Source organism: Schistocerca cancellata, chromosome 2, assembly GCF_023864275.1.
Source record: "Schistocerca cancellata isolate TAMUIC-IGC-003103 chromosome 2, iqSchCanc2.1, whole genome shotgun sequence".
Classification (NCBI taxonomy): domain Eukaryota; kingdom Metazoa; phylum Arthropoda; class Insecta; order Orthoptera; family Acrididae; genus Schistocerca; species Schistocerca cancellata.
The window spans coordinates 711,973,956-711,998,703 of NC_064627.1; the positions used below are offsets into that span (position 1 = coordinate 711,973,956).

Consider the following 24,748-nt stretch of genomic DNA (forward strand, 5'->3'; position numbering starts at 1 on the left):
CTTAAGTCTTTCTACTTGTTTTAGTTGTCCTTTGTACTTTGGTAGTCACGATTCCTACAACTCCCTCATGGTTACTGACACCAGTTTATATGTGGACATCTTCAAAGAGATCAGGTCTGTTTCCTGCCATCAGATCTAAAATATGTTCATCATGAGTGGAATTCCAAACCATCTGTTCCATGCACTTTTCAGAGAATGCATTTACTAATGTTTCACAGAATGTCTTGTCCCATCCACCACTAACAAAACCGTAAGTATCCCAATTGACTGTTAGATGATTAAAGTCTCCTCTGATGATTACAGTATGACTGTGGAATTTACATGTTAGTGAAAAGAGTTCTCTCTAAAGTTTTTGGTTACATCAGAAGGTTAGTCAATAGAAGGCTTAATTATAATTTTATGACCACCTCTGATAAGGAAACTTGCTGAAACCATCTTGCATGCAGCTTCAATTACTGTCTCGATTCAACATTCCTGTCTGTTGCCACAAATACACCACCTCCACTCCCCATTAGCCTATCCTTTCGATATATGCTTATATGTACCACAAAAATGTCACTGCTGCCAACTATGGATTTCAACCAGCTTTCTGTACCTAGTATTTTGTGAGCTTCACTGCTTTACTGGAGTGTTTCAAACTATGGTACTTTATTGGGAATGCTTTTACAGTCAACCCCTAGGATTTTACACTGATACTTCCAGGTCTGCTACAGCCATAATTATCTAGACTGAATGAAGAGTTGCCTGTTCCCAAAAGTTCTTGTTCGCACCCTACACAGTCACCTGAGCAGTAACCTCTGATGTGTAGTGCACAACTGATCCATTTATGGGGACCCTACAGTTCTCAACAATATGACACAAGTCCAGGAAGTCATGTCCTAATTGCCTTGGGATTTTCTCAGTCACAGTTTCAGGCATTTCATTCAATTCAGAACAAGGAGGCTAGAATCTGGTCTAGGGACTATGCTGTCAATTGTGAGCTTCATTGAAACTCCATGAACAAGGCTGGCATTATCTGCCAGTCACTGGAACAATCCAAGTATGACCTTAGAACCCAAGGCATCATTTGCCTCAATAAATTACACAATCTGCATGTGATTACACACTGTTCCCTCAATGGTCGTTTGCCCCTGGTAGCTGAGTGGTCAGCACGAAGTAATATCATACCTAACAGCCCGGGTTTGATTCCCAGCTGGGTCAGAGATTTTCTCCGCTCGGGGACTGGGTGTTGTGTTGTCCTCATCATTTCATCCACATCAACATGCTAGTCGCCGGAATGGCATGCACTCGAGAGACTTGCACCAGGTGAACGGTCTACTCGATGGGAGGCCCTTGCCACACGGTATTTCCATTATCCTCAATGGTTGCCGGAACTGTCTCTTCAAATGTTGAATGAGGCTTCTAGGCACACACACTGAGAGCACATGGTGTTGATTCCCTTCCCTTGCTGCCATTTCCTTAATGGGTACCACTATTAACTGTATGTTTGAACTGCTGATGATTAATAAACCCTACCCTTTTCTATTTGCCTCCCCTTGACACAGCACTCATCATATTTCCCAGCAGATGATGTGAGACTCAATGACTTATTTCTTGTTTCAGTGTTTTGTTAGTATGTAAGATATTACTCATATTGCTGTCATGTCCAAGTACTGCAACAGTTAGTTGTTGTATCACAAATTTTGCAAAAAAATATTTTTTATATGCTTAAAAAAGTGACTTACAAGATAGATCTTCCCATAAAGTGTGAAATATATTAACTTTGCAATGAAAGTTTAAAACTGTTTTCTGGTTTTGGACTTCATATTCTTTTCATAGAAAGTGCACAAATAATTACACTTAAAAAAAAATACAATGATGTTAATCACAGTGTTCACTTACTACAATGTAAAACATATCATCTTAATAGAAATTATATATATTGTTTGTTCAAAAATGTATTTGCAGAGACAGTTAATACAGTTTTTATTTTCTTTCTGAATTTTCCCTGAAGAGAGCAGGATAAGAGGAGGTAAGTAAAAGCATATACATACTCACAATAATATTATATTTCTGAACTAAAACTGTCATCAACCTGAAGGTTGATATGAACAACGTAGTGCCTTACTAAGAATGGTCTTATTGGAGGTGGTATATCGCTGCTTTACTGTGACCTTTGCAATGACATGCAGAGCATTTAATAGAGAAACTGTGACATATCTTGTCACTTTTTGCATGTGCTAATAATTGCAACAGATAAAAGAAGCAATAATCAAACAGAAAAAAAAAAATCCTTTGACTGACAACAGATAGCTCTGAGTCTTTACATTTGCAGTTTCACACCTACCTACAAATAATGTTTCTACAACATTGGAAATTAGTTATTTTTGATACTATGAAAAGGAAAGTTGCTGCTCACCATATAGCAGAGATGCTGAGTCACAGATAGGCACAACAAAAAGACTTTCACAAATAAAGCTTTCAGCCATTAAGGCCTTCATCAACAATAGACAACAGACACACACACACACACACACACTCATGCAAATGCAGGACTGCAGTCTCAGGCGACTGGAACCACACAGCGAGCAGTAGCACCACTGCATGATGGGAGTGGTGACTGGGTGGGGTGTGAAACTACTACTTTATTATTTTATGACAACTATATTAACTCCAGAAAGGAATTAGGCTACATTCACCTACATCTACATGATTACTCTGCTATTCACAATAAAGTGCCTGGCAGAGGGCTCAATGAACCACCTTCAAGCTGTCTCTCTACCGTTCCACTCTCAAATGGCACACGGGAAAAACGAGCACTTAAATTTTTTTGTGCAAGCCCTGATTTCTCTTATTTTATCATGATGTTCATTTCTCCCTATGTAGGTGGGTGCCAATACGAAGAGAAAACTGGTGATTGAAATTTCATGAGAAGATCCACCTTTGTTTTAATGATTACCACTCCAATTCATGTATCATGTGTGTGGCACTATCTCCCCTATTTTGCAATAATTCAGAACAAGCTGCCCTTCTTTATACTTTTTCAATGTCATCTGTCAATCCCACCTCATGTGGATTCCACACCACACAGCAATACTCCACAATAAGGTGGACAAGCTTGGTGTTGCGCCTTCTTAGTGTTCTGCCAATGAATTGCAGTCTTTGGTTCGCTCTACCCACAACATTATCTATGTGACTGTTCCAATTTAGGCTATGTTTAATTGTAATTCCTAAGTATTTAGCTGAATTTACAACCTTCAGATTTGTGCAACTTATAGCATAATCAAAATTTAGCATTTTTCTTTAGTACTCATGAGAATAACTTCACACTTTTCTTTATTCAGGATCAATTGCCATTTTTTCCATCATTGAGATCTTATCTAAATAATTTTGTAATTCGTTTTGGTCATCTGATGACTTTACAAGATGGTAAATGACAGCATCATCTGCAGACAATCTGAGACAGCTACTCAGGTTGTCTCCTATGTCATTAATATAGATCAGGAACAATAGAGGGCCTATAACACATAACACTTCCTTGGGGAATGTCGGATATTACTTCTATTTTACTCAATCACTTTTCATCTATTATTATGAACTTTGACCTTTCTCACAGGAAATCACAAATTCAGTCACACAACTGAGGCAATATCCCAAAGGCACGCAGTTTGGTTAGAAGATACTTGTGAGGAACGGTGTCAAAAGCCTTCTGGAAATCTAAAAATCTGGAATCAATTTGACATCCCCTGTCGATAGCACTCATTACTTCATGAGTATAAAGAGCTAGTTGTGTTTTACAAGAATGTTATTTTCTGAATCCGTGCTGACTATATGTCAACAAATTGTTTTCTTCGAAGTACTTCATACTGTTTGAATACAGTATATGTTCCAACACCCTACTGCAAATCAGTGTTATTAATATGGACCTATAATTCAGTGAATTACTTGTACTTTCCTTTTTGGGCATTGGTGTGACTTGAGCTTCCAGTCTTTAGGTATGGATCTTTCTGTGAGCAAGCGGTTGTATATAATTGCTAAATGTGGAGCTATTGTATCATTATACTCTGAGAGTAGCCTGAGTAGTACACAATCTCGACCAGAGGCCTTGGCTTTATTAAGTGATTTAAGCTGCTTTGTTACACTGAGGATATCTATTTCTATGTTTCTCATCTTGGCAGTTGTTCTTGATTGGTATTCAGGAATATTTACTTTGTCTTCTTTGGTGAAGGAGTTTCCGAAAACTGTGTTTAATAACTCTGCTTTAGTGGCACTGTCATCATCAGTTACTTCACCGCTGTTATCGCGCAGTGAAGGTATTGCCACTGGTGTGCTTTATGTATGACCAGAATCTCTTTGCATTTTCTGCCAGATTTCATGACAATTTCGTTGTAGAAGTCATTAAAAGAACGTCGCATTGAAGTACGTGCTATATTTCGAACTTCTGCAAAACTTCACTAGTATTGGGGATTTTGTGTTCTTTTAAATTTGGCATGCTTTTTCCACAGCTTCTGCAACAGCGATCTGACCCATTTTGTGTACCACGGGGGTTCAGTACCATCACTTATTAGTTTATGTGGTACATATATATATCTCTTAATTGCTGTTGATACTATCTCTTTGAAATCATTCCTCAACTTTTCTACACTTACATGATCAGATTGGAAAGAGTGAAGACTGTCCCTTAAAAAGGTGTTAAGAGCATTTTTATCAGCTTTTAAAATAGATCTACTTGCATTTCTTTTTGATGGTTGTACGATTTATGGTATTTAGCCTAGCAGCAACTGATTTGTGATCGCTAATCCCTGTATTCGTCATGATACTCCCTATTTGTCCACGATTATTTGTTGCTAAGAGGTCAAGTATGCTTTCGCAACCATTTATGCTTCGAGTGAGCTCATGTACTAATTGTTCAAAATAATGTTCTGAGAAAGCATTCATTACAATTTTGGAAGACATTTTATGCCTGCCACCAACTTTAAATGAATAATTTTTCCAGCATATCAAGGGTAGATTGAAGTCACCACCAACTGTAATTGTATGTGGGGTACCTATTTGAAATGAGACTCACGTTTTCTTTGCACTGTTCAGCACCTATATCTTCTTTTATCAATAATTTTATAAATTTATAACATATCATAATGTGCTTCACAGTAATACTTTTCATTTTTCTATTAAATTATATCTTCTGTGTCACCGCAGTACCTTCAGCACCAACAAATTTTCAAGCTTCATCATCTACTACAGCCAGTGTTTATGTTGAGTGGCAGCCACCAACAGCAATGGGTAGTTCCATCAAAGGTAAGGTAAAATTTGATATTTGCATAGCATGTGTAGTTTAATGCATTCAGAATTAATAGAAGCACTACTAAACTTATTCCTTGCTTTTAAAATGAATATGGTCCATGAATGAAAAGTATTACTTAACAAATAGAAAAACACATTTAAATACCATCTCACTATGCGGTAAAATTGTCAAAAGCTGTCAAAAGGTCTATGAGAGATTTTTTTAACGAATTTGAAAGCAATATTTTATCTGCAGATAATAACACCAAAGAATTTTGGTCATACATAAAATCTATGAATGCTACAAATAAATCAATACCTTCTCTTGCCAACAGTATGGGTAATGTAATGGATAATGATAAACAGAAAACTAAAACTCTAAACCTAGCATTCAAAAAACTCATTTACGGTAGAGGACTGCAACCCCATTCCCCCCTTTCTATTACTGAACAAATGCAAGGATGGCTGACATAGCGTTTAGTGTATCTGGTATTGTAAAACAGTTAAGATCCTTAGACACCAGGAAGGCATCTGGCCCAGACGTATCCCCATAAGATTTTATGTCGACTATGCTACAAATATAGCACCATTCTTATCCATCATCCATCTTATCCATCATCTGTCATTGGAACAGTGGGAAGTTCCATGGGACTGGAAGAAGGTCCAGGTCATAGCAATCTATAAAAAGGGTAGAAAAACAGATGCACATAATTACCGGCCAATTTCACTGACATTGATTAGTTGTAGAATCATGGAACATATTTTTTGTTCAGACATAATGACCTTTCTAGACTCTGAGAAGCACATCTGCAGAAACCGGCATGGTGATAGGAAACAGCGGTCATGCGAGACACAGCTGGCCCTCTTTGTGCATGATATACAACACGCTATAGATACTGGCTCCCAGGTTGATGCCATGTTCCTCGACTTTTGAAAGGGGATCGACTCAGTTCCACACTGTCGCTTGCTCCAAAAAGTGTGTGCTTCTGGTCTATCTGATGACATATGCAGTTGGATAGAAAGTTTTCTAACAGACAGGGAACAGTATGTCGTCCTGAACAGGGTGACTTCAACAGAAACAAGTGTAACTTCAAGTGTGCCCCAGGGCAGCGTATTAGGTTCACTGCTTTTTACAATTTACAGAAGCGATCTGGTTGATGGTATTGACAGCGCCATTAGACTGTTTTTCAATGACGCTGTAGTCTACAGGAAAGTAGTATCACATGAAAGTTGTGATCAAGTCAATGATGATTTACAAAATAAACGCGTGGTGTGATGACTGGCAGTTATCTCTCAATATTAGTAAGTGTAACCTACTGCCTATAACAAAGCAAGAATCCCCATTAATGTATGAGTTAGAAACAAATACCCAGTTTTTGGAAGCGGTAACATCCATCAAGTATCTGGGTGTGACCATTTGAAATGATCTCAAATGGTTCAAAATGAACTCAAATGGAATTATCAGATTACACAAGTAACGGGTAAGGCCAACTCTAGATTGTGGTTTATTGGTAGAATCCTGAAGCGATGCAGTCCTTCAACAAAGGAAATTGCTTACATTACTTTAGTTTGTCCAGTCTTAGTGTATTGTTCGTCTGTATGGGACCCTTACCAGTTGGGTCTGATTCAAGAGATTGAGAAGATTCGTGACTGGTACATTTAGCAATTGTGAGAGCATTACAAGTCTCATAGAAAGTTTGAAGTGGGACAAACTTGCAGATAGACAACACGCTAAATGGAAGGGGCTGTTCACTAAATTCCAAAATCTGATCTTCGCCGAGGATGTAGAGCATTATTACCACTAACTTTCAAATCACACAATGATCGCCATTCAAATATAAGGGAAATTAGAGCTTGTACTGAGGCATTCAGATAGTCGTTTTTGCCTCGTGCGATCCATGAGAAGAACAGAGGGGGAGGGGGGGGGGGATGACTTCGGTGCGAATAGTGCCTTCTCCCACACACTGCTTGGTGGATAGCAGAGTATATATGTAGATGTAGAAAATTTGAGCTGCTTCAGACACATATAAAATAACAACATCTACCACAAGTGTACCATCATTGTAACAGAATGGGGAAATATCTGGCTTCATGATCTGAGACCACATGTTTGGTTCTCAAATTTCTGCAAAGATATAAGAAGAAGGATACTGAGTGCCTTACTGAAGATAGCTGCTTTAATCAAACCGATAAGTTGCTGGTACCACAATACCATAGTAGTATGCTGCTAGAGGACCAACAACAAGTTGGCACAGCCCATTGACAAAATACAGATGGGTTGTACCATTAAGTTTTGACTGCCTTAGAAGTGAGAGAGTTACTGTGGTGGAGAGATTTCAGCACATACCAGAACTGCAGGGACACACCAGCAAACATACAAAAAATGAATTACACAACTTTATTTGTTTGAGATGATGGCTACAGTTCATACATTCATGAGCAACTGAATCAGACACAAGTGATGTGTTGGAGAGCGTCAGTCCCCTTTTTTGACATTGTGAAGTAAATAGATCTATGATACATTCTGCAAGATTGGGATTTCATCAGGCCTTGTACAGATTGGCGGGTTGACAGTCAAGTATTGGAAAGGCAAGATGTGTTGAAGTATTGCCAACCTATCTGAGATCTCATAGTCCCTGTGGAATTTCTTCTTTGATCTCTCTTCTATGATTTCTGATATAGTGAACAGTTGTTGAATAAATAGGCACAATTCTAAAATTTACATTTTCATTCTCCTCCCATTTATTGATACTAAACTCAGTTTTGACCATTACCTTGCTTGTATGTATTAATATAAATTTCTTAAAACAAATTGGCACATTGCATAGATTATCAATGGCTGCACAAATTCACAAGTGACAAAGCATCCTGACCTAGAAGTTTACTAGTGTACTAACTGTTGAACTTTACACGTTGGTGCTTACTGGTAATTGAATCCTAACCATCAACTGAAAAATGCTGGGTGCTTATTGCTAGTTTAGTGCTTTTCACCAATTGAAAATGGTGTGATGAAAGCCAAACACTGATCATAAGATGTGCACATATTGGCGAGTAGTTACCAACTGCCTGAGGCAATCTGTGTGACACCTGTATAAAGAAGCATGATATGGAAATAACAAAACACTAAAATTATAAGTTATTACATTTTATACATATTAACACAAAAAACATAAAAAGTAAAACATACTAAAATAAAATTATTAGTGAAGTTATCTTGATTAACTATTAGCTGCATAATAAGAAATGGTCTAAATTGTAGGTATTATTTTATCATGTGGAAGCTACATACTTGATGACAGTTTTCTCCAATCATAGTAACACATTTTTAATATTGTATCAATAAATCAGTTGTAATGAAATGTTAGTATAGTAGGTGGAGTATTCAATTTCATCAACCATAGGCCTTCACACAGGCAGGCACTATTCTCCAAACCTAGTCTGCTAACAGATTTCCTACTATGATAAACTCTCACACACCTAATCCTCTGACTATGCCCAAGAACCAGATGCAAAGGAGCACTCCCCTCCCATTACCCAGTACCATCCCTGACCTGAACAACTGAGCGACATCCTTCACCTGGGCTTCAGTTTCTTATTGTCACACTCATAAATGAGGAACATCCCATCAACAATCCTTCCCACACTTTGCAAAGTGTTCTTTTGAGCCCCACCCAGTCTAAAAAATATCCTTGGTGCAACCATACCCTGTCTTGGAAATCCACCCTCCAGCATATCCTACTCCAGTCTTATCAGTCTTACATTGTCCTATAGGAGAAAGGGCCACATCAAAGTACTAATCTCATATACTAGCTCTGCTACAATTTTTGCACAGCAGGCTATGTGGGCATGATCAGTGCCATGTGTCCACCTGAAAGAACAGCCTCTGTCAAACAGTGGCCAAGAGCATAGTTGACCACCCAGTGGCAGACCATGCTACTGAGCAAAACATGCTTGACTTCCTTGGCTGCTTCACAAACCTTCTCATAATTACATAGATGTGAACTGTACTTCCTGAAAATCCTCCGATACCGAGCAAGGTGGCGCAGTGGTTAGCACACTGGACTCACATTCAGGAGGACAGTGTTTCAATCCCGTGTTCTGCCATCCCGATCAAGGTTTTCCATGATTTCCCTAAATTGCTTCAGGCAAATGCCGGGATGGTTCCTTCGACAGGGCATGGCTGACTTCCTCCCCCATACATCCTTAATCTCATGAGACTGAAGACCTCGCTATTTGGTCTCCTCTCCCAAATCAACCCAACCCATCTATTTTAGCCCCACACAGCACACCCACACCTCCACACCTTCTGTATGATCCTAACCTCACTCATCCTAGACCCATATTTTTTTCCCTGTAGTTTTCCCATTCTCTTTTCTGTCACTCCTTCCCATTCCACTTATTGACATAACTGTGGGCTACAGGAACTTGATCTCACTGGTGCAGATGCTCATGATGCATATATTCCCATACTTCTGGTACCCCTCTCATCTGCATTCTTATCCTGCACATCTGCTCTGCCTCTTCTAGACGCCATCAATCCCAACCCTCCTTACTCCCCACCTCCTTTCTTCTCTAGCCCATTCTACCCAATACAGTCAGTCATGTGTGTGTGTTTGTGTGCGTGTGTGTTTTCTCTAAAGTCCAAAAAACTTGTTTATGTCCCCATCAATGACCCCATGCCTCTACTACTCAGGGAGATGTTACCTGTACTCCTTAAGTTACAGAAAAATAATATAGCTGTCTGGAAGTAAATATTTATTTGCCAATGCAGTGTCCATACAGAAAAGTGTGTGTTACATGCATTACAAATTAGTAGACTGTCTTCCAGGAGAAAAAAATTACATAAAAAATTAGTAGGGATGAGTAGTTTTACTCAGTAAACTTGCCGAGTTGCAGGTAGCCACAACAAAATGACTTCAAACAAAGCTACCAACCAATCTGTATGGCCAAAAGCTTTGTTTGACTCTCTTTTTGTTGTGCCTATCTGTGAATGAGCATCTCCACTACATACTGAATAGCAGTTACCTTTTCATATTGTCATTATTTCATCGTGATTTTCCATTGTTAGTTCTACTCAATAGAATTTATTCCCACTCACTTATAGTATTAGTATCCCATAATTCAATTCTCACTGATAATTCAAGTGAGAAACACTGTGTCATTGTCAAAATAATGTCTCCAATGTTGTTTGCAAACATACTTTTGCAGCACAGAAACAAATTAAAACGAGCTTTTGCTGTCTACTGTATTACTGATGGTTTCTGTGCCTTTGTGCACCCAGCTCAATCATTAATTGAGACCAAAACATTTATCATTATCTTTTATTTACCTCTTTTGTTGTTATACGTCTGCAATTTTCATTTGAAATGCTCCTTAGGACGTTTGCAGACAATTGGGGTTCTAAAAAGTGTGACATTCTTGATCTTTACTGCATGGTGACACTCACCAATTCACTATGAGACAGCTTGCCTCTTCGTCTAACATGGTGATATGGGATATGTGCATCAACAACATGGCAGATCTTACTTGTTATGTGTCCTGACCAGGTTTGATTGCTATGTGCATTGATCAGAAACAACCAATGAGCTGAATATCATGTGGACTGTTCTACTAAGCCTCTATCTGATGTTTAGATCAACAAGGAAAAACTCACTTTTATGTAAGTCATACTGATTATGGAGACTACCTCCCACTGTGCTACTGACGTGTGTTCTACCATAATATTCCAAATGCACTGCTTCTCTCACAGTATGAGCCTGTCAAACTGATCCTTGAGGCAGTTGGTATCAGACTGCAAAGTGCATTATGACCACTGAAGTCTCCCACAAGGAGAAATGGTTAGGGGAACTGTAACTCGATGTTTACCATTATCATGTTCACCTACAGACGAAAGTACTAGTGCAACCTTCTTCTGGCACTATTCAGTCTGAAACATATTCTTTCTTTTCAACACCATAATCAAATTAATTTTAAAAAAGGAATTTTTGAGCTTACTTCATTGTTCTTACTCCTGAATTTTCTTCTCTTCTACAAACGATAAACAATCTTGACTCTAGACTGTATGACTGATGGAAAGGTTAACATAAATGTATGGTAAAGAGTACAAATGTTGTTACTACCTGCAAAGCTTTGTTGCATATTCCACTAGCTACTTGAGGATTTATTTTAGACATAAGTGTCTCATATTAAGACCGACAAAATTGATGTACATATCTTAAGGCAACACAGAAAAACTGAAAGTTATCATAAAAGTGGTAGTTTTCTAGAGAATACCATTTACTCCTTTCACAACATTCTCACTTTTCTAAAAGTTTTCTTCTTTTTATTTATTTTTCAATTGCTTACATCAATTCCATTTGATTTACACTCCTGGAAATGGAAAAAAGAGCACATTGACACCCGTGTGTCAGACCCACCATACTTGCTCCGGACACTGCGAGAGGGCTGTACAAGCAATGATCACACGCACGGCACAGCGGACACACCAGGAACCGCAGTGTTGGCCGTCGAATGACGCTAGCTGCGCAGCATTTGTGCACCGCCGCTGTCAGTGTCAGCCAGTTTGCCGTGGCATACGGAGCTCCATCGCAGTCTTTAACACTGGTAGCATGCCGCGACAGCGTGGACGTGAACCGTATGTGCAGTTGACGGACTTTGAGCGAGGGTGTATAGTGGGCATGCGGGAGGCCGGGTGGACGTACCGCAGAATTGCTCAACACGTGGGGCGTGAGGTCTCCACAGTACATCGATGTTGTCGCCAGTGGTCGGTGGAAGGTGCACATGCCCGTCGATCTGGGACCGGACCGCAGCGACGCACGGATGCACGCCAAGACCGTAGGATCCTACACAGTGCCGTAGGGGACCGCACCGCCACTTCCCAGCAAATTAGGGACACTGTTGCTCCTGGGGTATTGGCGAGGACCATTCGCAACCGTCTCCATGAAGCTGGGCTACGGTCCCGCACACCGTTAGGCCGTCTTCCGCTCATGCCCCAACATCGTGCAGCCCGCCTCCAGTGGTGTCACGACAGGCGTGAATGGAGGGACGAATGGAGACGTGTCGTCTTCGGCGATGAGAGTCGCTTCTGCCTTGGTGCCAATGATGGTCGTATGCGTGTTTGGCGCCGTGCAGGTGAGCGCCACAATCAGGACTGCATACGACCGAGGCACACAGGGCCAACACCCGGCATCATGGTGTGGGGAGCGATCTCCTACACTGGCCGTACACCACTGGTGATCGTCGAGGGGACACTGAATAGTGCACGGTACATCCAAACCGTCATCGAACCCATCGTTCTACCATTCCTAGACCAGCAAGGGAACTTGCTGTTCCAACAGGATAATGCACGTCCGCATGTATCCTGTGCCACCCAACGTGCTCTAGAAGGTGTAAGTCAACTACCCTGGCCAGCAAGATCTCCGGATCTGTCCCCCATTGAGCATGTTTGGGACTGGATGAAGTGTCGTCTCACGCGGTCTGCATGTCCAGCACGAACGCTGGTCCAACTGAGGCGCCAGGTGGAAATGGCATGGCAAGCCGTTCCACAGGACTACATCCAGCATCTCTACGATCGTCTCCATGGGAGAATAGCAGCCTGCATTGCTGCGAAAGGTGGATATACACTGTACTAGTGCTGACATTGTGCATGCTCTGTTGCCTGTGTCTATGTGCCTGTGGTTCTGTCAGTGTGATCATGTGATGCATCTGACCCCAGGAATGTGTCAATAAAGTTTCCCCTTCCTGGGACAATGAATTCACGGTGTTCTTATTTCAATTTCCAGGAGTGTATAAAGTAAACAATGCCTGTATTAAAATTTAATGTGAAGTAAAGCTTGGAAACAATTTGATAATTACCATGCTATTTCTCATTTTATAATTGCTTGGTTACAAATAATATAGATTTTTCTATTAGAACAAACCCATTTCCTAACTGTTACACAGTAAACAGTTGTGGTACAGCTACAGTTACATGGTATAAGAAAAGGTACCATGGTTGGCAGAGCCAGATAACAGAAGATACACAACCAAACAATTGGAAGTCCAGGTTGCATATCAACACAGCTCTGAAATGGATAGATTGCTACTCACCGTAAAGATGATACGTTGAGTTGCAGACAGACATAATGAAAAGTCAGTTACACACTGAGCTTTTGGGCAAAATGTTCTTAAGAAAAGACAGGAGAAAACACACACACACACACACACACACACACACACGCACACACACACACACACACACACACACACACACACACACACACACACACACACACCTCAAACACACACACACACACACACACACACACATACACACACACACACACACACACACACACACCTCATGCACATGTGACTGTTGTCTAATCAGACATAAGTCGGCATGGCAAAATTCTGGAATGTGAACCACATTTCATATTATCTTTATTGTATTTTCCCTATGGTCACCTCTTATATCAAGAAAGAAAACAGTTGAAAATAAAACCACAAGTCCATCTGCACCAGCACATGTTCCACAGGTTCTTTCTAACTTCTTGAGAATCACGTACAGAACTATCAGCTCATTATCATATTGCAGAATTATTTTCTGTTGATTTTCTAGCATATGTGGGTTGGGACATTTCCAGGGGCAGATGTGGACTCCAACCACAATTTATTGGTTATGAACTGTAGATTAAAACAGAAGAAATTTCAAAAATATGGGCATTTAAAGAGATGGGGCCTGGATAAACTGAAAGAAACAGAGGTTGTAGAGAGTTTCAGAGAGAGTATTACAGAACAGTTGACAAGAACAGGGGAAAGAAATACAGTAGAAGAAGAATGGGTAGCTTTGAGAGATGAAATAGAGAAGGCAGCAGAGGATCAAGTAGGTAAAAAGAAAAGGGCTAGTAGAAGTCCTCAGAAAATGGTAGAGATGTTGAATTTAATTGATGAAAGAAAAAACTATAAAAATGCAGTAAATGAAGCAGGTGAAAAGGAATGCAAACGTCTAAAAAATGAGATCAACAGGAAGTGCAAAATGGCTAAGCTGCAATGGATAGAGACAAATGTAAGGATGTAAAAGCTTGTATCACTATGGATAAGATAGATACCGGCTACAGGAAAATTGAAGAGACCTTTGGAGAAAAGAGAACCACCTGTATGAATATCAAGAGTTTGGATGGAAAACTAGCCCAAAGCAAAGAAGGGAAAGCAGAAAGGTGGAAGGAGTATACAGAGAGTCTATACCAGGGTGATGTACTTGAGGGCAATATTATGGAAATGGAAGAGGGTGTAGACAAAGATGAAATGGAAGATATGATAGTGCGAGAAGAATTTGATATAGTACTGGAAGACCTAAATCAAAGCAAGGCCCCAGGAGTGGACAACATTTCATTAGAACTACTGATAGCTTTGGGAGAGCCAGCCATGACAAAACTCTTCCATTTGGTGAGCAAGATGAATGAGACAGGTGGAATACCTTCACACTTCAAGAAGAATATAATAATTCGAATGCCAAAGAAAGCGTGTGTTGACAGGTGTGAAAATTACCGAACTATAAGTTTAGTTAGATAGGGCTGCAAAAAACTGACATGAATTGTTTACAAATGAATGGAAAAACTGGTAGAAGCTGACCTCAGGAAGATCAGTTTGGATTCCATAGAAATGTTGGAACACATGAGGCAATACTGACCCTATGACTTATCTTAGAAGATAGGTTAAGGAAAGATAAACCCAATGTTTCTAGCTTTTGTAGACTTAGAAAAAGCTTTTGACAATGTTGACTGGAATATTCTCTTTCAAATTGTGAAGGTGGTCAGTGTAAACTACAGGCAACAAAAGGCTATTAACAATTTGTACAGAAACCAGAAGGCAGTTATAAGAATCGAGGGCCATGAAAGGGAAGCAGTGATTGAGAAGGGAGTGAGACAGGGTTGTAGCCTACCCCCGATGTTATTCAATCTGTATATTGAGCAAGCAGTAAAGGAAACAAAAGAAAAATTTGGAGTAGGAATTAAAATCCATGGAAAAGAAATAAAAACTTTGCAGTTTGCCAATGATATTGTAATTCTGTCAGAGACAGCAAAGGACCTGGAAGAGCAGCTGAACGGAATGGATAGTGTCTTGAAGGAGGATATAAGATAAATATCAACAAAAGCAAAATGAGGATAAATGGAATGTAGTTGAATTAAATCAGTTGATGATGAGGGAATTATATTAGGAAATGAGACACTCAAAGTAGTAAATGAGTTTTGCTATTTGCGGATCAAAATAACTGATGATGGTTGAAGCAGAGAGAACATAAAATGTATACTGGCTATGGCAAGGGAAGTGTTTCTGAAAGAGAGAAATTTGTTAACATCGGGTACAGATTCAATTGTCAGGAAGTCTTTTCTGAAAGTATTTGTATGGAGTGTAGCCATGTATGGAAGTGAAACATGACCGATAACTAGTTTAGACAAGAAGAGAATAGAAGCTTTCAAAATGTGGTGTTACAGAAGAATGCTGTAGATTAGATGGATAGATCACATAACTAATGAGGAGGTTCTGAATAGAATTGGGGAGAAGAGGAGTTTGTGGCACAACTTGACTAGAAGAAGGGATCAGTTGGTAGGACATGTTCTGAGGCATCAAGGGATTACCAATTTAGTATTGGAGGGAAGTGTGGAGGTTAAAAATCGTAGAGGGAGACCAAGAGATGAATACACTAAGCAGATTCAGGAGGATGTAGGTTGCAGTAGTTATTCGGAGAGAAAGAGGCCTGCACAAGATAGTGTAGCATGGAGAGCTGCATCAAATCAGTCTCTGGACTGAAGACCATAACAACATATATGTGGGATGTATTTAACCATTTCTTAAAGTCTATTTATTTCAAACTGTTTAAAATTTTAAATAATAATAAGCATCCCTCTTGTTCTTGCATATAAAAGCAGCTAACCAGAAAGCATACTCCAGTTTTATAACAATAACACAACCAGTCAACTATAGCAGACAGATGCATGGAGTGCCGTAACACCGCTAAGATCATTTACACTATCTTTCGAGCACTAGCTCTTTTTCCAGCAATAGTACACACATTGACAAACACAACCCCATAGTCACCCAAAACCACAACCCCGTGCCAGAAAAATAGCTAGTGCTCAAAAATGCTGTTTCCTGTTGTTGCTGTGCTCCACACAAATGCGCTATAGCTGAGTGGTTGTCTTTCTCTTGTTTTGCGTGCTTTATTTTTATTTAGAAATGCGTATCTTTGTTCTGCTACCTATCACTTTTAAAGTGAAGGAAGTTAGAAATATTGTTAAGTAAATAATAACCTCACTTAATGAACTGTTGCACTAAAAATTTACCAAATGGCTATGATAAACAACGCAACGGAAGTACAAAAATTCTTGAAAGGGGGAGGGGGAGGGGAGAGAGAGAGAGAGAGAGAGAGAGAGAGAGAGAGAGAGAGAGAGAGAGAGAGAGAGTTGGGGGGGGGGGGAGAGGGGTTGGGTTGGGTTGTTTGGGGAAGGAGACTAGACAGCAAGGTCTTCGGTCTCATCGGATTAGGGAAGGACGGGGAAGGAAGTCGGCCGTGCCCTTTGAAAGGTACAATCCCGGCATTTACCTGGAGCGATTAAGGGAAATCACAGAAAACCTAAATCAGGATGGGCAGACGCGGGATTGAACCGTCATCCTCCCGAATGCGAGTCCAGGGTCTTAGCACTGCGCCATCTCGCTCGATGGGGAGGGAGGGGAGAGAGTGTATGTTCACATGTTTGACATGGAGTTTCCTGTTTGTTTGTGTCTGGTATTCTCACTTACACATGAAATTTTTAAGGCATTTTCTTTGTACATGTCAAACTTAGGAATTTTGCATTATGCAGAAAATTTTAAATTTGGTATAGTTAATTTTATTTACCATTTCAGATATGCATTGTTTGTAAAGGAAAAGGCCATTTAATGTAAAAGAATGGAAAATGTGACAATAAAGTTTCTTTAATTCTAAGACTGAAGAAATGATTTTAGCTTTTATAGCAGTGATAGTTTTCAGGTTATTATCTTCACTTCAAGAGAGAATTTGGAGAATGGGAGCAGATCAGTATACCAGCACATGAAACAAGCTATACTGTCAGAGGTCTACAGTGTGGAACTAGACACCAGCTCTATCTACAGGCATTCAATCAACTAGGGAAAAGTTCTCCAACGCCAATTGTGTCTCTACACACTCAAGGAGCTGGTATGTCATCTTCTCAAACTACTCTGATTATTGAATATGAGTGTTTTTTTTAAGAAGAATAGCTACCCACTTCAGGCAAACACCCATTTCTTACAATGTGTCCACGAAATTAATTAAAGCATAATATGGTTTCAACCTGTTGATCTTCTTTTGAATCTGACTTCATCTCCAAAAGCATGGAAGTTTGATGTGTCCAAAATGGAATGCCATGTCCCAGATCCTAGATCTTAACAAACAAAGTATCTCACACTAGTAAACATAAAGGTTGGTACTCTTAACAGTCTAAAAGTCATAGACAGCAAATGTTTTAAGCTCCATTATGCACCATGGGGATTTTTGAACAAGACTTTTCTAAAATAATTGTAAAGTCATTTTAGGTGGGGACTTTAATTTTGATTGTCATAAGAATCAAGAATTTGTAAGCTTTGGTTTATGCCCTGTAGCAACACTCCCAACAGAGGCAAAAGGTCATACTAAAACTACACTTAAATACTTGTTTCAAAGTTATTGTTCTTCAGTTAGTTACATAATGAAATAATATTAAAATGGGTATTTGAGCTAGATAGCCTGTTAATGAGTGTGAAACAGCCTGTTAAGTTTAGTCTACTTAAATATATCCTGTTGTTTTGAATCTAGTTTCTCACCAAGACTGGTGATGTAAATTAGAGCAAAAGAATCTTAATATTAAACCAAAACATTGTGTGCCAAAAACAAAGGTGATAAAATGAAAACCATTTTTCTGAATTAAACTGTGGAGCAGCTGGACAGGTAATATCAGAATGAGACCACAGACACTGATATTCAATTAACATTTTTACTGTCAATAAAACGTTGGCAATTTTATATATTGACAATTCAGTCACAAACCCAAAAAAAAAAAATTACTGACTGTGACAATGGCTGTGGAAGCCTACATGTATATTAAACATTTTTATGTTAAAGCATCATGAATAGCCAAAGAAAAGAGATGTTATGCACTTCGGCAGTTATTCTTCATGATGGTAGATAGTACAGTGACTACAAATAATCAGTCATGTACAGACTTTACTAGATTCACATAGGTAGACCCTCTAGGTAACAGAATATACATTAAGGACACTTGAAGGATACAACAAGTAAACAAATAAGAAAATCATTAAATCACAGAAAATAGTAATTTTTTGGTCATGATGACATGTCAGCAAAGTACTGAAAATCTTTGCTTGCTTAATGTAACCCATTTTTAGCTAAATATGTGAGCAGTAAATGACCCACAATGACTTTGCATAAACACTGAATAAATGTATAATAGTAATGGTCACACATAAAAGTTGCCTTTTGTTACATACCAACATTTCATTTACCTTTCGAGACAGTGGTGTGTCATAAAACAGGTTAGCAGGAAAATCACTGCAGAACTTGAAAGATCAGAAGTGTTTTACAGTACCCAAGTTTATCATTCTGAGTATGACATGTTCTGAGTATGAGATGTTCTTATTTGAGTGCCTCTATGGCATGTAGTTTTATTCTGTGAAAACATTTGGATCATGTTAAAGGACCAAACATTTTCCTCAGATCAGTTTCAAAATGGATTTCCTTTTGTGACACCTTGAAACATATTGATAATGCAATTTCATGTATATGCAGTGAATACTACATGGGCAATACAGTGTAAAAAAATGTTACTGCTACTTTTATTGCTTGGTTGTCAACAACACACACAAAAAGAAATGATTCCTCTGTATAAATTTGTGAAATTAATGAAAACTGATTCATTTCTTTTACAGCACCAGTTGCTCCCAGTAACTTTGATCTTATACATGTGAATTCAACATCAATTGCTTTGAATATTACTTCATGGAGGGATGGTGGCTGTCCCATAACATCTTTTGTTGTGGAGTACAGATTGAAACATGGAACTGATTGGACACTTGTATCAAATAACCTAAAAGCTGAACAAAGAGAATATTTTGTACTTGATCTAAACCCTGAAACTTGGTATACTCTTCGTATGACAGCACACAACAGTGCTGGCTCTACTGTTTCCACATATGATTTCGTGACACTCACACATTCAGGAGGTAAGATCTTGTGTAGAATAATATCACAGGCGTAGATCTACATATGTAAATTGCTATAATTACCAAATATATCTACCAACAAAAATGTGGTTCATGTGCTGAAGTCATTATCAACTGAAAAGAAAATTTATGTGCATGAAAAATATTTCAACTTAAAATTACAAGCATTTAAGACAAAAAGCCCAGCACACCTCACAAGTAGAATTTAATCTGTGGGAAAACAGTAGAGCTGCCTAGTAATGCACATATTCAAAGTGCATGACTTACACAAAACAGTCATAACACTAATTACGTTGCTCCACTAATTTCAGGTTTCGTGGCCCCAGAGCTTATTGTCCATTCCGAATATGGTCAAGAAGGCATATACAGCAACATAGGGATTATAATAACAACAGTTGCCAGCCTAATTATTGTAGGAGTTTCCAGTCTGGGATTTTTCTTGTACATGAAGAAGAAGCATGAAACGTATTTAGCCAACAAGTATGGAGGTAAGACAGACACATCATCTCTTGTAAAAAAGAATATTTATGTTCAGCTTAATTTTTGCTGTAAATGATTATGACCTATTGAATTAAAGATACCAGAAGTGTCCAAGAATGCTCTTCTTGTATCGGCGAATTGAACAGTTTGCTAAAACATGTGACTGTGATGACCATGATGTAGCAATTGGTATGTAAGTCAAGCAATGGATGGCCAATATGGATGATATCATGGCCGGATCACACTTGCTTGGCAGATGGGACACTCCAATTCTAAAATCATGTAAGGAATGAACAGTGGCTACTTTGATGAGGGGCAACAATAGGTTGATCATTTGAGATGCATTCAGTTTCACAAATGTTAACAACAGAGATACGTGCCACTTGTCAGTTCAAACCTTGAGAGCAGCAACTAGTGATTAGCCGTATTATCCATATCTACTTTAGCACTGCAGGCTAAAGAAGCATCTTCAACCTTCTCCCCCTTCCCCCTAGGACACTGAGATTACGAACACAACAACTGGCTGCCTTAAGTAAAGTAGAAAGTCTCCTCATTCATATGACATTCCAATGCAAGGGCACAAATATGTCACTAATCAAACAAGGAAATGCATTCTGCTCACTATGAAGTATCTTTTTAGGCAGATGGTTGCGATATTCTCATGTGGGGGACATTTATACTGTGTTCACGTGGCCCCATAGAGGTCTCTCATCATCCTTCACCTGCAAATGGTACAGGAACCTACTGTATAATCATGTGCATCCATTCATTTGTTCTCAGCATCCAGCAGGTGATCTGCTCCTTTAGCAAGATAATGCAGAACCCATTGCTCCTTAATTGTGTCAGAATAGTTTGATGAATACTCTAAGGACATGAAGGTGCTTGTATGCCCTCTTGCCCTAAGTGCAGCGTGAATACTATTGAGAAATCTACACATAGCGTAGAGCTTAATTAGTATTCATGAATATTATAGACCTGGATCACAAAAACTTTGCAGTTCTCTTGAAAATAACAGAGATAAAGCATAAATTACACACAAGTCATAAAAGTAATAATATGCTCCACTGATTTCATGTTTCGTGGCCCCAGAGCTTATTGCCCATTCTGAATACGGTCAAGAAGGCCTATATAACAACAGAGGGATTATAATAACAACAGCTGCTAGCCTAATTATCACCATTTGTGACCTTCAGTATTAGCTTAGAACACCCAATAGCTTGGTCTAGCTGTCACTTTAATTCAGAACACTGAATTCTGCAGCTATTGATAAACCAAATCATGCTATGCCACTCACACTTAACCAATGCTTTTGCATTGTTTGTGTTGTGACTTGGCAAGACAGCCAAGCCACTATGACCGGTAGCCAAAAAGCAAGCGTTAAGCTCACGCAGGCTGGCGTGAGGTCTGGAACAGTTAAGGGAATTGAGTCTAGTAAATATAAGTACATAACATCTGGAATACTTAACTTTAACTCATAATTGGTGAACACTGGTCTGACGGTACATGCATCACAAGATAAATAGCAATTGATAAAGGCGCCTTGCTAGGTCGTAGCAAATGACGTAGCTGAAGGCTATGCTAACTATCGTCTCGGCAAATGAGAGCGTAATTTGTCAGAGAACCATCTATAGCAAAGTCGGCTGTACAACTGGGGCGAGTGCTAGGAAGTCTCTCTAGACCTGCCGTGTGGCGGCGCTCGGTCTGCAATCGCTGACAATGGCGACACATGGGTCCGTCGTATACTAGCGGACTGCGGCCGATTTAAAGGCTACCACCTAGCAAGTGTGGTGTCTGGCGGGGACACCACAGTTTGTATCTGAACTGATTTGAGTATTTCACTGTAAGAATCTGATAGCCTGTGCAGTGGTCTAGGATATTCAATGAAAGGAAAATAGCATTTAGAGAAGGAAATGAGAAAGGCAAGACTTAGGAAACATAAGGGATTTACAAATAAAATAAAGGCATTAGATTAAAGTTGCATGGATTTGGTTGTGTTACATTACTTAATGAAGGCCACTTGCAGCAGTGGCCAAACATTTGGATCATTGTTTTTCACTATAAAGGGTTCACCAATTCAGAAGAATGTTGTGGAGACTGCAGCTGTAAAAATCTGTGAACATACAGGAATGAGGTGATTACTGAAATGAAAATCGTGCTGTTGTACTACCCATTTCTGACAAATTAAAACTGTATAATTGAGACTAAAATTCAAGTTCACGCCGCAGTCTGGAAAAAGGTTTTAATCTTTCACGAATATTCGAATTAAGCTGGGTTTCACAAGATTATTGTTTCAGGAATCATTAAAAACACAAGTTTTATTCAGTACATGGCACTGAGGTGAAACTTATAATGTATTCTTGGACTTTGCAACGGATAGGTGTCATTGACCTTATTGTTTGTTGTTGTTGTTGTGGTCTTCAGTCCTGAGACTGGTTTAATGCAGTTCTTCATGCTACTCTATTCTGTGCAAGCTTCTTCATCTCCCGGTACATACTGCAGCCTACATCCTTCTGAATCTGCTTAATGTATTCATCTCTTGGTCTCCCTCTATGATTTTTACCCTCCACGCTGCCCTCCAATGCTAAATTTGTAATCCTTGATGCCTCAGAACATGTCCTACCAACCGGTCCCTTCTTCTTGTCAAGTTGTGCCACAAACTCTTCTTCTCGCCAATTCTATTCAATACCACCTCATTAGTTATGTGATCTACCCATCTAATCTTCAGCATTCTTCTGTAGCACCACATTTCAAAAACTTCTATTCTCTTCTTGTCCAAACTATTTATCATCCATGTTTCACTTCCATACATGGCTACACTCCATACAAATACTTTCAGAAAAGACTTCCTGACACTTAAGTCTATACTCGATGTTAACAAATTTCTCTTCAGAAACGCTTTCCTTGCCATTGCCAGTCTATATTTTATATCCTCTCTACTTCGACCATCATCAGTTATTTTGCTCCCCAAATAGCAAAACTCCTTTACTACTTTAATTGTCTCATTTCCCAATCTAATTCCCTCAGCAGCACCTGACTTAGTTCGACTACATTCCATTATCCTCGTTTTGCTTTTGTTGATGTTCATCTTATATCCTCCTTTCAAGACACTGTCCATTCCATTCAACTGCTCTTCCAAGTCCTTTGCTGTCTCTGACAGAATTACAATGTCATCGGCGAACCTCAAAGTTTTTATTTCTTCTCCATGGATTTTAATACCTACTCCGAATTTTTCTTTTGTTTCTTTTACTGCTTGCTCAATATACAGATTAAACAACATCGGGGAGAGGCTGCAACCCTGTCTCACTCCCTTCCCAACTACTGCTACCCTTTCATGTCCCTCGACTCTTACAACTGCCATCTGGTTTCTGTACAAATTGTAAATAGCCTTTTGCTCCCTGTATTTTACACCTGCCACCTTCAGAATTTGAAAGAAAGTATTCCAGTCAACATTGTCAAAAGCTTTTTCTAAGTCTACAAATGCTAGAAACGTAGGTTTGCCTTTTCTTAATCTAGCTTCTAAAATAAGTCATAGGGTCAGTATTGCCTCACGTGTTCCCATATTTCTACGGAATCCAAACTGATCTTCCCTGAAGTCGGCTTCTACCAGTTTTTCCATTCGTCTGTAAAGAATTTGCGTTAGTATTTTGCAGCCGTGACTTACTAAACTGATAGTTCGGTAATTTTCACATCTGTCAACACCTGCTTTCTTTGGAATTGGAATTATTATATTCTTCTTGAAGTCTGAGGGTATTTCGCCTGTCTCATACATTTTGCTCACCAGATGGTAGAGTTTTGTCAGGACTGGCTCTCCCAAGGCTGTCAGTAGTTCTAATGGAATGTTGTCTACTCCCGGCGCCTTGTTTCGACTTAGGTCTTTCAGTGCTCTATCAAACGCTTTACGCAGTATGATATCTCCCATTTCATCTTCATCTACATCCTCTTCCATTTCTATAACATTGCCCTCAAGTACATCGCCCTTGTATAGACCCTCTATATAATCCTTTCATCTTTCTGCTTTCCCTTCTTTGCTTAGAAATGGGTTTCCATCTGAGCTCTTGATATTCATACAAGTGGTTCTCTTTTCTCTAAAGGTCTCTTTACTTTTCCTGTAGGCAGTATCTATCTTACCCCTAGTGAGATAAGCCTCTACATCCTTACATTTGTCCTCTAGCCATGCCTGCTTAGCCATTTTGTAATTCCTGTCGATCTCATTTTTGAGACGTTTGTATTCCTTTTTGCCTCCTTCATTTACTGCATTTTTATATTTTCTCCTTTCGTCAATTAAATTCAATATTTCTTCTGTCACCCAAGGATTTCTACTAGCCCTCGTCGTTTTACCTACTCGATCCTCTGCTGCCTTCACTACTTCATCCCTCAAAGGTACCCATTCTTCTTCTACTGTATTTCTTTCCCCAATCCTTGTCAATTGTTCTCTTGTGCTCTCCCTGAAACTCTGTACAACCTCTGGTTTAGTCAGTTTATCCACGTCCCATCTTCTTAGATTCTCACCTTTTTGCAGTTTCTTCAGTTTTAATCTGCAGTTCATAACCAATAGATTGTGGTCAGAGTCCACATCTGCCCCTGGAAATGTCTTACAATTTAAAACCTGGTTCCTAAATCTCTGTCTGACCTAATGATGATGATTATGATTGTTTGGGCAAGTGGAATCAAGGTCTTTTGCTCTCACTAAAAACTGATGAGATGAATGTGGTTCACATGACTAATGAAACCTATGGTAGAATAAAAATAA

At 39.3% G+C, this 24,748-nt stretch overlaps 1 protein-coding gene across 1 annotated transcript in view; it reads left to right on the top strand.

The window, feature by feature from the left end:
* The window catches only part of LOC126158058 (Down syndrome cell adhesion molecule-like protein Dscam2), a 222,721-nt gene that overhangs the window by 168,675 nt on the left and 29,298 nt on the right, over positions 1-24,748 (top strand). The window contains exons 18-22 of the mRNA XM_049916417.1: positions 1,994-2,011; positions 5,179-5,277; positions 17,273-17,458; positions 19,225-19,518; positions 19,830-20,006. Of these exons, the coding sequence (XP_049772374.1) occupies positions 1,994-2,011; positions 5,179-5,277; positions 17,273-17,458; positions 19,225-19,518; positions 19,830-20,006 (774 nt within the window). The remainder of the gene's footprint in view (positions 1-1,993; positions 2,012-5,178; positions 5,278-17,272; positions 17,459-19,224; positions 19,519-19,829; positions 20,007-24,748) is intronic.